Consider the following 14428-nt stretch of genomic DNA (forward strand, 5'->3'; position numbering starts at 1 on the left):
AGATTTTTAAAGTTTGACTGTGGATTTGACTTTATCGATATCAAACTCGAATTGAGATTTCGAGAGTTGGAATAGCTCTGTTATGTCAGTTATGACTTGTGCGCCAAATTTGAAATCATTCTCGATTCATTTAATACATTTCGGCATGAGTTTTGTAATGTGAAAAGTTTGAAACTCATAAGTCCGAATCGAGGAGTGAATTGTAATTTTAACATTATTTGAGACCCCGAGTAAGTCCGTATTATGTTGCGGGACTTGTTGGAATATTTGGTTGAGGTCTCGAGGGCCTCGGGTTATACGCCGCAACAGAGATGAAAGTGAATATATTGGAGGAGCGGGTTGCACGCCGCAACAGAATTGATTCAAATTAATATATTGAAGGAGCGGGCTGCGCGCCGCAACAGAATTGATTGAAATGAATATATCAGAGGAGTGGGTTGCGCGTCGCAATATAATTGATTGAAATGAATATATTGGAGGAGCGGGTTGCACGCCACAATAGAATTAATTGAAAAGATATATTGAGGATCGGGTTGCATGCCGCAACGGGATTAAATGAAAATGAATATATTGTGGGATCGGGTTGCACGCCGCAACGGTATTGAATATGAATATATTGTGGGAACGGGTTGCACACCGCAACGAAAACTGATTGAAATAATAATTGGTTATGACTGTCGAGTTGGCTTCAACTGTTGAAATGAGTTACCTGTTTTATTTCTATTATTGTTGTTATTATTATTATTATTACATACAGATTAATATAAGTGACCTGCCTTAGCCTCGTCACTACTTCGTCGAGGTTAGGCTCGACACTTACTGGGTACATGAGGTCGGTTGTACTGATACTACACTCTGCACTTCTTGTGCAGATACCAGAGTTGGTCCCAGTGGTGTACATTAGATTTGCTCGGATTCAGCTTTTCGCAGGAGACTTGAGGTATAACTGTATGTCGTTCGCAGTTCTGAAGTCCCCTTCCACTTTATCGTAGCTGTGTATTTTTTTCAGACAGCTTCATTTTCATTCAAATATTTATTTGTATTATTCTAGTAACTCGTGCACTTATGACACCAGTTCTGGGTTGGTATTTAGACATCGCTATTATTATGGATTATTCACTCTATTTCAGACTTTATTTCCGCATTTGTTTCTTTGTTATTAATTAACTTAAAATTATTTAAAAATAACTAATATTATTCTAACGTTGACTTGCCTAGCAAGTGAAATGTTAGGCGCCATCACAATCCCGAAAGTGGGAATTTCGGGTCGTGACAACAAGTAGAAAAATTCAAAGGCTCAATTATATAGAAACGTAACAAGAATTCATCCTCCAAAGGTTCCATCAAAACCCTAGATAAGAAATTAGCTACTCATGCTAGTATGTAAAAATACAACACTAGAATTTATAACAATGGAAAGTAGGAAGAAAGAGGAAAAATCGTGAAATTGAATCCTTCTCCTTGCTCCAAGCGTGTTCTTGCTTCTCTCCCTCCAAAGCAGTGTCTTCCCCTCAAAAGCACGTTTTAGGATGTATTTATAGCGAATAGGGTTTGTGTGAGGCGAATTTTTCTTCTTTTATTTCGGATTGGAGAAGCTGGTTTCTTCTTCTCCGGTCCCGGTCTAGAGAAGTGAACCTCGCTTTGATGTCCGGAACTTTTATAGTTTCTTCTGCCCCGGTCCGGTCTGGAAAAGTGAAACTTACTTCGTGATCCGGAACTTTTCTCTTCAGCTCTTGTTTCACCAATTTTTCTCCTATTTGATTCTTTTCCGCATAAGTTTGTTTCTATACATAAGAAATACGTAACGAGCATATTTTCACTTCAAAATCGGTGTGAACTCCCGCAACTCACACAAGAATTAATACAAAACACACTCAAAAACTGCACTTTTCACCCTTTATTATTCAACAAACTCATAATTTTCATGCGGAGATGTATGTAAAAAATTTACTAAAATTGCAACAAATAATAGATATGAACCTATAGTTTTAAAAATATAATGGGTTCAATAATTTTTTAAAAGCTTAAACGCATATAGTTTAAATTCTGGACCAGTTTCTGGGGTGAGAGGTCACATATTTTGTCAATACTTTGTGGATAAATATAATTTGAAATAAGACAATCTTATTTCTAACATAGAAATTAAGATTTCTCGTTACATATGATTATGTAATCCAATTTAATATAATTCGAATTTCCTTACATTTTAGTGGAAATATTATACACAAAATGACAAAAGTGGAACTATTCTCCCTCTAATAAAGTCTAATAGCCCGTTTGGACATAAGAAATTTTTCACCTTTTTTTGAAAAAAATTAACTTTTTTTTTAAATCAGTGTTTGGCCATAAACTTTTCAATTTTCACTTGAAAATGAATTTTGGAATTTTTCGAAAATTTAAAAAACTCCAAAAAATTATTTTTCAAAATTCACTGAGATCACTCACAAAACTTAAAAAAAATTCTAAAATTATATTTATGTCCAAACACAACTCTAATTTTCAAATACCATTTTTTTTTTTTTTTGGAATTTTACAATTCTTAGGTCCAAACGCCCACTAAACTATAATGGGAGAAAAGTATCAAGCATCTAATTATTCTATCCTCTTAAACCCTTTGGAGTTTTTTGATAATAATTCAAGTATGAGCTAGACGACCGACGGGGGAATGAAATGAACTATTACATAATCCTCCTCCCCTTTATTTGATGCTGTTCTTCTAAGTAGCTTCTTCTTCTTCTACAGTACGTGCCCCTACAATCTTTCTTGCTAAAAATGGTAACTTCATCTGCCACCAAAATCCCACTCTGCCTACACTCAACAACCCTCAATAATCACAACCCAAAACTAGTTCACCATCCCATTTCCTACAATCCCCTCAAAACCCTTTTACTTTACAGTCCCAAAACCCTGAGCACTCTTTGCCCCAAACTCCAAGCAACCTCCAACCCCCAAAATTTTCCAGTTTTAACCTGTTCTTGGAAACCCCAGAAAGAAATTCCCAAGTTTTTCAGTGAAAAAATTGTCATTTTACTTGTTGGGTCATTCTTGTTTATGGGTTTAAGGGCCAAGAATGCAGTGTCAGTGTCACGACCAGTTCAAGAAAGTAGTGTTTTTGAGACCCAAGAAGAGAATAGTGAGGAAGAAGAGGAGATGTATGTGAAGTTCTTGGAGAAGAATGAGAGAGATGTTGAGGCTTTGAAGACTATTGTTAATGTGAAAATGAGGAAAGGGAAGACTAAAGAGGCTTTGAAGTATGTGGAGAAGCTGATTGATGTCCAGCCTAGAGAAATGGAGTGGAGGCTTTTGCAGGCTCTTTGCTATGAAATGATGGGGCAGTTGAGTAAGGCTAAAATGTTGTTTAAGGAGATTTTGAAGCAGAGGCCTCTCTTGCTCAGAGCTTTGCATGTATGTTCCCTAAATCTTATGTGTTTTATTGCGATTTGAATGTAGTCAAAAGCTCTTAGATACCATGTTTGAACTGAAGAGGATTAGGAAATATCTGTTTTAATTTTTGAGTAATTCAAGATGATGTTATTGGTTGCTTGTAGAACATTGTTGAGTGTCAAAATCTAGAGTTGATATATGATATCTTGTCTTGTGATGAATTTTGTGCAGTGAGCTTAGCATTACATATATATGGCAGACCTAACAATCACTATATGTTTTTTTTCCTTATTGTTTGTTGTACGTGTGGTGGTTTGATGGATGTAGCTCCGCCGAGTCAATCATTTCATGTAGCTGTGATCAACTGTTGAATTCTGCATTACGTGGGAGAATGTCGATATGTTAGTAATTGGATATTTTGTTATGGTTTGAAGGTCGAACATGGACTCTAGAATCTGCATTATGTGGAAATTTTATTCTCTCACGATAGATGTTGGATATAGTATCCATTTTCTTTATCAGTTATCCAGACGGTAATTGAGCAATGCCTCATTGTTAATTGATATTCTGTGACGACTAAACAGAAGGATCCTGTAGTTGGCTTGGATGCCAATTGCCATGGCACAAACAGTTTTACTTGACTCATTAATAGTGCAGGTTTTTCACTAAGCTAATCTTTGGGAAAGTCATATGCAACTGCATTTGAAGCCTAATAAATTCGGGAAGATTGTATAAGAAACTGCTTTCGAATGGATAAATCATGCAGTAGCAGAAAAATCCTCTTTTCCTCTTGAGTTTTTCAGGTCGCCTTCCTAGACTGGTTATTTCTGTAGAAACAGCAATATTTGGATCCCACTGATGTGATTTTTTTTTCCCGACTTTGTTATTGCTAAACTGAAGAATGATAAAGATGTGAATGAGCAAGAATGTTTGCTTCAGAAGCCTGTTCGCTTTCTGGTGGTGTTAACCACGTTCTGAACACTAGTGGCATTACCTGATGTAATGAAAAATTGTTACTCAAGAAACTCGTGATAGTTATTTTTGAATTGTGAACTTGCATGAGGAATATAATGATGCTTCATATAAGGAAAGCTTTGACATAATGGTGTAAAAATACAAATCAAGTTTCTTTGAGGAGAGCAGCTCTACATTTGTCATTCAATCTGTGGTGTTGTCTAAGCTTGGATACTTAATGTTTACTATGCGTTCGAGTAGGATATCCAGTTATACTTGCAGCGAATGCCAACCTGAGACACGAATATTTTGAACTTCATTCATACGTCATTTTCAAAATAGCACTCCCATTAGAATGAAGAAACAATTCTTTAAAGTATAGCTACAAATTTGCAGCGTGGAGGAGAATAAGCATGGAGTGTAGACATAAACATATATGGGGTGAACATTGTAAGTAATCAGAATCAAGCATGTATCTGTGTTAAGTGAGGGCACTAAGTAATTTGATGCAAGTAGTATTTTGTTGAGAACTACACTCAAGGATGTGGCTTAGTGGTCTATGAGGTGGGTTGAGAACCATGAGGTCTCAGGCTCAAATCCCAGGCAAAAACACTAGGTGATTTCTTACCTGGTGGGAGGTAGCTGATATCTAGTGGAATTAGTCGAGGTGTGCGCAAGTTGGCCCGGACACCACTAAAAGTATTTTGTTGAGAACTAGAAGGTTCCACTGTCACGGAGGGTGGAATGTATTGCTAGCTATGTTGCTCGGACTTTCCAAAAATGTTGCCGGGTGCTATCGGATCCTTCAAAAATATTGTATTTTGGAGGATCCGACACGGGTGTGCCATCATTTTGGAGAGTCCCCGCAACATAGATTGCTAGACAATCAAGTCATGAGATTTATCTTGAATAGATATATGGAATGCGCATGATGTCTGGTTTTAAGTATTTGAGCTTTTGGACACTACTACCGCAGTTAATATTTGTCAATCATAATTTATATGATGTTCTCAAAGTTTGAATTACTTAGCATCCTGCCATTCATGATGGCACATGACCTCTCTTAGAAGTTGTACGCATTATGTGTAACTCTTGGAATTCATACTCTTTTAACCTTGTCAATCATTATAAGTTTTGCTTATTGACCTTATCTATGCATTGAATTGTTACAGGGTTTAGCTATGGTGATGCACAAGAACTTTGAAGGTCCTGCTGTTTTTGAGATGCTGAATGACGCTCTAGAAGTTGCTCGTCGGGAAAAAAGAGTCAATGAGGAGAGAAACATAAAAATATTAGTTGCACAAATGCATGTTGTTAAGGTAATGGCTTGTAGTACACCTGCCAAATTTGGTTTCTTTAGAGTGACTTTTATCTGTTACATCACAACAATACTCAACTCTATTTTTTGTAGTTTGTCTACAGTAACATCTTGTGCCTAAATTGCTACAATTAAGTATAACAGAGATGCCCCCCTTGTTTGATTTATAATACTCCCTCCGCCCCAATTTATGTGGCAGTGTTTGCCTGTGCATGGAGTTGAAGAAAGAAAGAAAGGATTTTGAAACTTGTGGTCTAAAACATGCCATAAATATTTCTATGGCTACAAAATCATGTCATTGAAGATAAATTGCTTCTAAATATAAAAAAAATGTCATTCTTTTTGGAACAAACTAGAAAAGAAAGTGTGTTACATGAAGTGGGACAAATGGAGTAATAACATTGGATATCCCTAGAGTTTAACACTAATAACTAGATTAGAAGAGAGGGAGGGCAGAGTTGGGTAAATAGTGAAACTGTGGCGGTGTGGCCGCTTGCATGATGGTCTTGCTTTGCAGGTAATAGGTTGTACAATTATGTTACCTTTGCTAAGTTAAGAGGTTATCTTTGCTAGTGAAGGTCATGATAGCACCAATTACGTTTATTTGGTAATGTTAGTTGAAAACTGGAGAGGGAGAGTTTTCCTGCGACAAGTCTCATGCTCAATATTTTGATAGTCAGAGGAACCAATTGCTAGTTCTTGCCTATATAGGCAAATAAAAGGAGGATAGAAAATTGTTCAGCCTAGTACTCCTCTCTTACATTCACTCGTGTCGTGTAGGGTGAATTAGAAGAGGCCTTACAGAAGTTCCAACGTCTTGTTAAAGAGAACCCAAGAGACTTCAGGCCTTATCTGTGCCAGGTATTTTGTGTTCTATATTTCCTCTGCATATATTGCTTTATAAGCTTTAGCGTTCTTCTTGAATTGTGAGCTTTCTAAAAGGATATCTAAAGAATAAGCAAATTGTAGCTCTCTTAATCAGCGTAAACTTTTTGCTAAATTGTTACTTGCCATCGTTCTCGACTCAAGTGGGACCACTGGAATGCTTTAGAGCTTTTCATAATTGATCTTGTAATTTTATCAAAGTTAGAGACTGATAATAAGGGTCAGATCGGTAAAATTGAGAAAAATAAGAATATGGTGCTGTTTAGTATGTATTCTATGTAATGCTTGATGTACTCTGGATTAGATTGCCACTGCATGGTCTCAGGCAACCAAAAAATAGTGCTAACTAAATGGATCGCAATATATTGCAAAGCAAGTTTAGTGCACGGAGAGGAAGATAGATGCATGGTTAAGCAATAAGCATGTGTCATGCATATGCAGCAAGTTTTGCTATTGATTGTAATTAATTCTGATTAATGTGGTGACACATATTTTCTAAAAAAAAAACCCGGAAATATTAGAGTATAGTTCTGGCAACTCAGCTATACTTATTGTCGAATCTGATCCTTTTTGGGACTTGGTGGCAGGGAATAGTCTACAGTTTGTTGGACAAGAAGAAAGAAGCTAACGAGCAGTTTGAGATATATCGAAGTCTTGTACCCGAAGAATTTCCTCAGAGAGGTTTCCTTGATGATGTTGTGTTGGCTGCAAAGACAGAAACTAGGGAACAACTTGAAAAGGAGTTCAAGACTCAATTCTCTTACAAGACATGAAAACTCATGCCCAATTTTTACATTTTCAACTAGGCTATTATGACTGGATGGTTAAGGGTGTATGGAGGGGTGATCAGAGGGTGTGATAGAAAAAAATTCCATTGCTAATGTAGACAGACATTATAGGGCAGTACATTTTTGTGTCTAGTCTAGTGTTTTTGATAACCGAGAAATCCCTGAGGGCCAGCTAGCTGCTCTAAACTCGGTGGACAAAGGATCCACTCCTCTACCCTTCTCACTTAAATATCAGGCTTTTGTCTGACAATGTTCGTACTCGTGGTGTGCGTCTAAACTGCATATCACATGCTGGCCAAAACTCTGGGGCCTCTCCCTTCTGGTGATATTAAGAAAATAGATGGAGGTTGAGGTTTTACTGTGCTTTGTATGTAAAAGAATTCTTAATTTGTCTCTAGTAGGAAAGCTGGAGTTACCTACGTTCTCAAATATGCTTATCCATTCTTGTATAGCTTTTTTTTCTTTAGAAAAACTGATCAACAGATTCATAGATACAAAAATTGTTCTGTAAATAACCAGACATGGTGTTACATATAATGCATAGTTTCTTAAAAAAAATATATAAATTGCTCATTTGAATTACAGTTTTCGACAAACTTCAAAAAACATGAATATATGGAGTGTTTATATATATATATATATATATATATATATATATATATATATATACACACACAGAGTAGCATACAATCAACCGGTAGTTTTCATGATTCGATAATATCACTCTTTAACCTCTCAAATCTCAATTGACTATTATAGTTGCCCGCAACTTTTGTATGTGTATTTTTTTCTTTCAGATTTTGCTTTCCATTTTCATGTAATTCATGGATAGAACATCACTACTTTGTCGTTTACCTTTTTTTTTTATTTTTTAAATCATGTAAAATAAGATTTTATTTCAACATGCATCTGAGATGATACAATTGCGTACAAAAAAAGAAGATAGATAAGTTCATGTATACATCATCATTAAGAACTCCAACCTAAAAACTCACATATTTATGTAGGTAAAAGAATCTAAGAAAGTTAAAGTTAGTATTTTATTTCAAATTCGACTCCACCGGTCTTTGGTTTATATTTTTACAAATCTAATTTTTTTCCTTTTATTATCTAATAGGATTTCTACATATTTCAAATAAGGAAGGATTTAGTGCACAAATTTTAGTTGATTAAAAACTTCTAAATATTAGGAAAAAAAACTTAAATGATGATTTTCTACAATGTGAAATCTATTTTTAAATAGTAAATAAGGCAAATAATATTTCATAAAAGAACTTCATGCTTTTAATATAACTAGTTTCTATGTTCATGCGATGCACGAAATATCCTGCCAAAAGTAATAAACATTCAATTGCTTGAATATTCAAAAACTACTTGTTACTGGATATGTTAGTCTACTTGCTTCCAGTTGCTAATTGGGGATGAAATGAATTAGTTATCCTTATGTTTGTAAAATTATGTATGAAGTTCAATGATCAATTCCTTAAAAAAAATGTAATTCAAACAAACTCTGTAATAAAGTTTTGACAATAATCTAAGGATGAAGGAACTAAACATTCTGAAAGGTATGCTAAAAGTTGTAAAATCAGTTAAGCAATGCAACAATACTTAACAACAGAACAAGTATATCCAAAACATATGGTCACGCCATGTAATTATAATGTTTAACTTTTCGGGTATATTAAAGTCATATTTCTTTAGATTAAGATACATTTATAACGGAAAAATAGAGATATAGTCATTCATACCTTCCATGACATTAACTTTTTGTTGTATTGCACGTTATTCTATGTCAGTTATTTCAAAGTGCATACATGTGCATGATTCTTAATTTCTTATGCATGGTAATTAATGAAATTTTCTCATTAAGACAGTATCAAATATCAGGTAAAGTTGGATTGAATAATTAACTCAAATCTTTAATCACTTCTCTTCTAAGTGTATCAACTAAAGCTTTTTAGATTTTTTTAAAAAAGTAAGCTTTCATGCGACAAAAACTAATAATTTGAGTTGTGTCATCTAAAAAGTTATAGAGATATAAACTCAAAGCAAATTTAAACTACAAAAGAGAAATCTGAATTATTGAAGAAATCACGATTCGGGCGGAAACCTAAATATTTGGGCAGGCAAATAATTATAAAATATCCTTTTAGACTTGTTCAATGAAAAGTTTTAAATACATCTATATTGGATGGAAGAGTATTCTATATGAAAAATAAAATGTGTGATTATAATAATATAGCTATTTTTACAATTCCATAGCCGAAGTTAACCCCAAGCATGAAAATCATAGTTACAACTACACAAAGACAACACAATAACCATTTAGAAAAGAACATAACAATGATAAAATAGACAAAAGTAAAAATACATAAAGCAAAGAAGCCAGAAAGAAACCAGAATATTACAAATAAATTCTATTTTTCTACGTTGATCTCCACAGATTTAAGAATTCCTTTTTGCATTTTTTTTCTTATTAAAGACAAAAACTTTATAATGACGTAAAATATTAGTTCCTTAATATACCTTAATTTCTCCAAAAGGAACAAAAATACTTGTGAATTTTGTATTCCAACATCTCAAGAATGTGTGCCGCTTGACGCCCATAGGTCTATCTGCACTATTGAAAAGGGTAACACCTAAAAACTAAATAATAGTATCTTCTTATGATCCATGTTATTTTTAATGAGAAGTTGCATAGATGTAGGACCTATTCTAACTGGGGCATTTACATTTATACCCGTTTTTTGAGTCACGTTTTAACTTATACCCGCTTTGTAAAAAAAATTGCAAGCGTACCCACTTTTCGTGTAACTTTAGTCAGATAGGCCTGAAGTAACAAAATTTTGTGCCTGAAGTGTAGCAAAACTTCAGATATTTTTGCATGAAGTTTGGCCTGACTTGCAAAGGCAATCACACAAACTTCAGTTCATAGCGCAAATGGCAAATTTCAGTTCAATAAAACAACATCATGTGTTGCTGAACTTAAGCATTCTAGTAGCTGAAGTTGTGTTCTGTATTTGTTGAACTTCAACATGTTTTAGCTGAAGCTTTGTCATGTATTTGTTGAACTTCAGCATGTTTTAACTGAAGTTTTGTTCTATATTTGCTGAACTTCAGTATGTTTTAGCTGAAGCTTTGTTATGTTTGTGATGAACTTCAGGGCTGGAGTTTGTTTTGTATTTGCTAAACTTCAGCATTTTAGGAGCTGAAATTTTTGTTTATATTTGCTGAACTTCAGCATTCTTAGAGCTGAAGTTCTAAAACAACAAGGACAAGTTATCATTAAAATAACTACTATTTATTATATATTTTAGTCTTAGAATAATGGAATTATCAGAAAATTTGAAAAGCAATACTCATATAAAACAAGACCATTAGTAAAAGCACAGGGAATCAACTCGTGCTTTCGTGTTTCAGTAGCAATTAAAATTAGAATTCTTCAGCATTCAGAAAACGAAGGAGGAGCTAAAATTGTTTAAACAGTGGGTACAAGTTAAAACTTTAAAAAAAAATAGGTATATGTTAAATGAAGGCGACCAAATAGGGCGCCCCGTACAATTTTTACTATTCTAACTTATTATTTTCTTACCATTCTCAAACTCGGGGGTAGTTTGATGTAGGGTGATTAGTAGTTCCAAAATCATTAAATTCCCAAAGAATTATACCCAATATCAACTTTGTAGGGTCCACCATTGGGTGATTTACAATTATATTTTTAAATTATATAAATATTTAAGGGTATTAAAGTCGATCAATATTACAAGAATATTATAATTGTTTAACATTTAACATAAAATATTCGTGCTTTTATAATAGCTAGTCTCTATGCTCGTGCGTTGTACGAATACTTTATGTCGAATGTAATACGCATATAAAAAATAATAAACTTTCAAATACATAAATATTAATTATAAAGTTACTGACATCACAAGTTATACATTAAAGTTGTAAAACCAATCTAAGTATGCAACATAATTAATAATTTTTGTTATGCAATAATTTCTTTAGTTAACCTTAATGGCTCAGGTATATGAATGTAATATCTCAAGAAAAATATTAATGACAGAGAAAAAAAAAAAAGACAGAGTCTTCCATGGCATTACTTTTTGAGAAGGTATCCTAATAACTTCAATTAAATCTCTTTTTTTCATTCTCAACCTTATATTGTTGTGGGTATATGAGCATGTCATTTGAGACTCAACACCGGCCTTTTCAAATACCCTTGTTGAGTTGCATATTATCGTGTGTCAATTATCACAAAAGTTTATTTCTAATAAATTCTTAACCACACATATATTTAAAAATATTTATTTGATTGTAAAAGGATATAAAATTACACAAGAAATTACAGAAGTATACTTCCTCGTGCCTGAAATGGTTCACTCAATTTTATTTTTGTCAGAAAGAACGAGAGAGTCATCATGTATATCTCAACAGCTTGCAGAAAGATATTAATATAAAAATATATAACTTCACTACTAATTATTTTGCTTTACAATCACCTTGTCCTATAAAGAGAATTTTATCTTCGGGATACATGTTTTAACTAGACCACTTTTAAAAAATAGTGAAAATTACAATTACTTATTTATGCTAACAAGAACGATAAAATAACGTGGATGGAGTAAGTTTGTGTGTATTAGGTTACTTAATCCAAATTTCCTTCGAAATTCGACTTGAGCAGCTTAGCTCATGTACAATAGTTTTTCTTATATCAATATTTGACTTGGAATCAATAATTTGTTAGAAATTTACATCATAGGCAATCTAAGCAACAAAAAAAAATTGTTTGTAGGCTTGTTAAGCTATGTTTCCCAAAAGAATTTGACCCAAAATAATCTTCTTGATGTACGTGTAGTTTAAATTGGAAAAGAGTTCCAGCCTTAGATGATTTACAATTATATTATTAAATTATACAAATATTTAAGATTATAAAAGTCAATCAATATTCGAGAGATATTTTAATCGTTTAACATTTGGCATAAATTATTGGTGCTTTTACAATAATATAGATAAATATAGGTATAGATTTATATATATACACACATGTAAAAAATAATGTCGTTTTTTTTGTGGTACTTGTTATTGATAGTGTTGTATATTTACAAGACATAAAACCTTCAAGTTGACAATAAACATCTAATATTATTATTTGTATTGGTAAGATTAATTCAAGTTAATAAGATGTTAGTTAGGTGTTTGCGATACATAACCTTGGATCTTGTTATGAAAATTTTTATTTACTAGTTTAATTCAAAGTTCTAAAATACTTTTATCGTTAAAAAGTAGGTAGTCGTTCTTTCTTTTTATAAAGATTTTGTACTTTTTTCTACAAACTTCAACATTTTCTAAGACAAAAATAAAATATTAAATTTCTAATGAAAACTTTGGGGGTGTAAAGCAAAGCTAAGTGATGCATGGAAAACGTAAATTGTTTTAACCATTGAGCCGAGAGTCTTTCAAAAATAACCTCTCTACTCCCTTCGGGTAGGGGTAAAGTCTACGTACACACTACCCTCCCCACACCCACTAGTAGAATTTTACTGGGTTGTTGTTGTAGAATATTATAACATTACGACAATTTAATGTCATCAAAACGTATTAATTACTTGAACTTAATTAATTAGTGGATAAACTTGGAATAATAGTTTCAAAGGAAATGTGAAAAATAGAAATATCAGATGAGGTCAGTAATGTTCTAAATTTACATAGGAGTCAAAACATGATAAATGGAGGGGAAAAAGAGAAATAAAATAAAATTTCTCTTTTTAAAAATATCGCCCACCGTGGGGTTCGAACTCACGACCACAAGATTAAGAGCCTTGCGCTCTACCAACTAAGCTAGACGGGCTCTGACGTTACAGTAATTATTCTTTCAGTATTAATTATTTTACTTTTTTCTGCCTTGTCATTATAAAGTACAATATACATTCCCTAATCCAAGGTGTGTATGGCTTTTTGTTTTTATTTTATTAAGTAAGACTCAAAGTTGGACATTTGTACCGTAGACTTCCATTAATACATACCACTGAGTTAAATGCTCATTGATATGTGTATTAGTTTGAAAGTAGTATGTGAAAGTGCATTGGCGGACCCAGTATTTTGTGCAAGCGGGTTCAATCTTACAAGTACATAACTTTAGTCGTAAAATAATAGTTTTCAAGTGGGTTCAAATAAAATATTTATACAAAATTTACGCAGCTTTAATCCTAATTTATATATATACACAATATTATTTTTTGATGAAGCGGGTTCAGTTGAATCCGCTTGCCACTACGTGCGTCCGCAACTGTGAAAGTGTTATATATGCTTCTTGTGGGGATTATTTAGCCTAATTTTGAGTGTCAGCGGAAGTATCTAAACTCATCACCATATTGCATGACTTTCGAGTTCATAGTATTTGAAGTTTGAAGCAACTCTAATTGGGACCATTTTTTTTCCAAACTTTGGAGTTAGAAAAAAACAACTTTAATATTGAATGTTTTAATACGTAGATATTTCCGTGAGACCTATAGGTCATGGGTTCGAGCGGTGAAATCAACCGATGATGCTTGCATTAGGGTAGACTGCCTACATCACATCCCATAGGGTGCGACCCTTCTCTAGACCTTGTATAAATGCGGAATGCTTTATACATTGATAATGTAAGAATTGACGACATTAGAAGGACAATGCTGAATGTCTCTTTTAGTTAAATCAGAGTATGTTGTGCTCTTTTTACCCAAATATAATGATAAAAAACACTTCAATATGCTATACAACTTTCTACATATAGAAGTTTAAAAATCATATCTTCTGAAAAATGTATACTCTACTTCAGGTAACATTTAAGTCTAGATGAAGAGGAGATGATCTTTTCCAAAGTGAAATTTTGATGAGGAAAAAATAGTCCTTAAACAACAGTTATATTTCCAAGGAAAGACATCCATATAATTCACAGGTTTGGGACAAGAATACTGCACAATCTGCTATTGACAATGCCCACATATGTACTCTATTAGTCTAAGCAATTTGTGGCACAACTTTCAATTCCTCAGTGGTTGTTGAGAAGGCCAACAAGGATAATGAAGGGGAAAATTATGTAGTAGTAATAAAT

At 33.4% G+C, this 14428-nt stretch overlaps 1 protein-coding gene and 1 non-coding gene across 2 annotated transcripts; one reads left to right on the forward strand and one right to left on the reverse strand.

Moving 5' to 3' along the window:
* The first annotated feature begins 2638 nt into the window (after positions 1–2638).
* LOC107773531 (protein SLOW GREEN 1, chloroplastic) lies at positions 2639–7758 on the forward strand. The gene is made up of 4 exons (XM_016592938.2): positions 2639–3405; positions 5511–5657; positions 6437–6517; positions 7129–7758. Exons 1-4 carry the CDS (start codon positions 2773–2775, stop codon positions 7312–7314), a joined length of 1047 nt encoding a protein of 348 aa, XP_016448424.1. The 5' UTR covers positions 2639–2772; the 3' UTR covers positions 7315–7758.
* A 5352-nt stretch (positions 7759–13110) lies between these two features.
* On the reverse strand, positions 13111–13183 carry TRNAK-CUU (transfer RNA lysine (anticodon CUU)). Its single transcript has one exon. It is a non-coding gene; the product is annotated as a tRNA-Lys (tRNA).
* Positions 13184–14428: the final 1245 nt, after the last annotated feature.

Source organism: Nicotiana tabacum, chromosome 13 (assembly GCF_000715075.1).
Source record: "Nicotiana tabacum cultivar K326 chromosome 13, ASM71507v2, whole genome shotgun sequence".
Classification (NCBI taxonomy): domain Eukaryota; kingdom Viridiplantae; phylum Streptophyta; class Magnoliopsida; order Solanales; family Solanaceae; genus Nicotiana; species Nicotiana tabacum.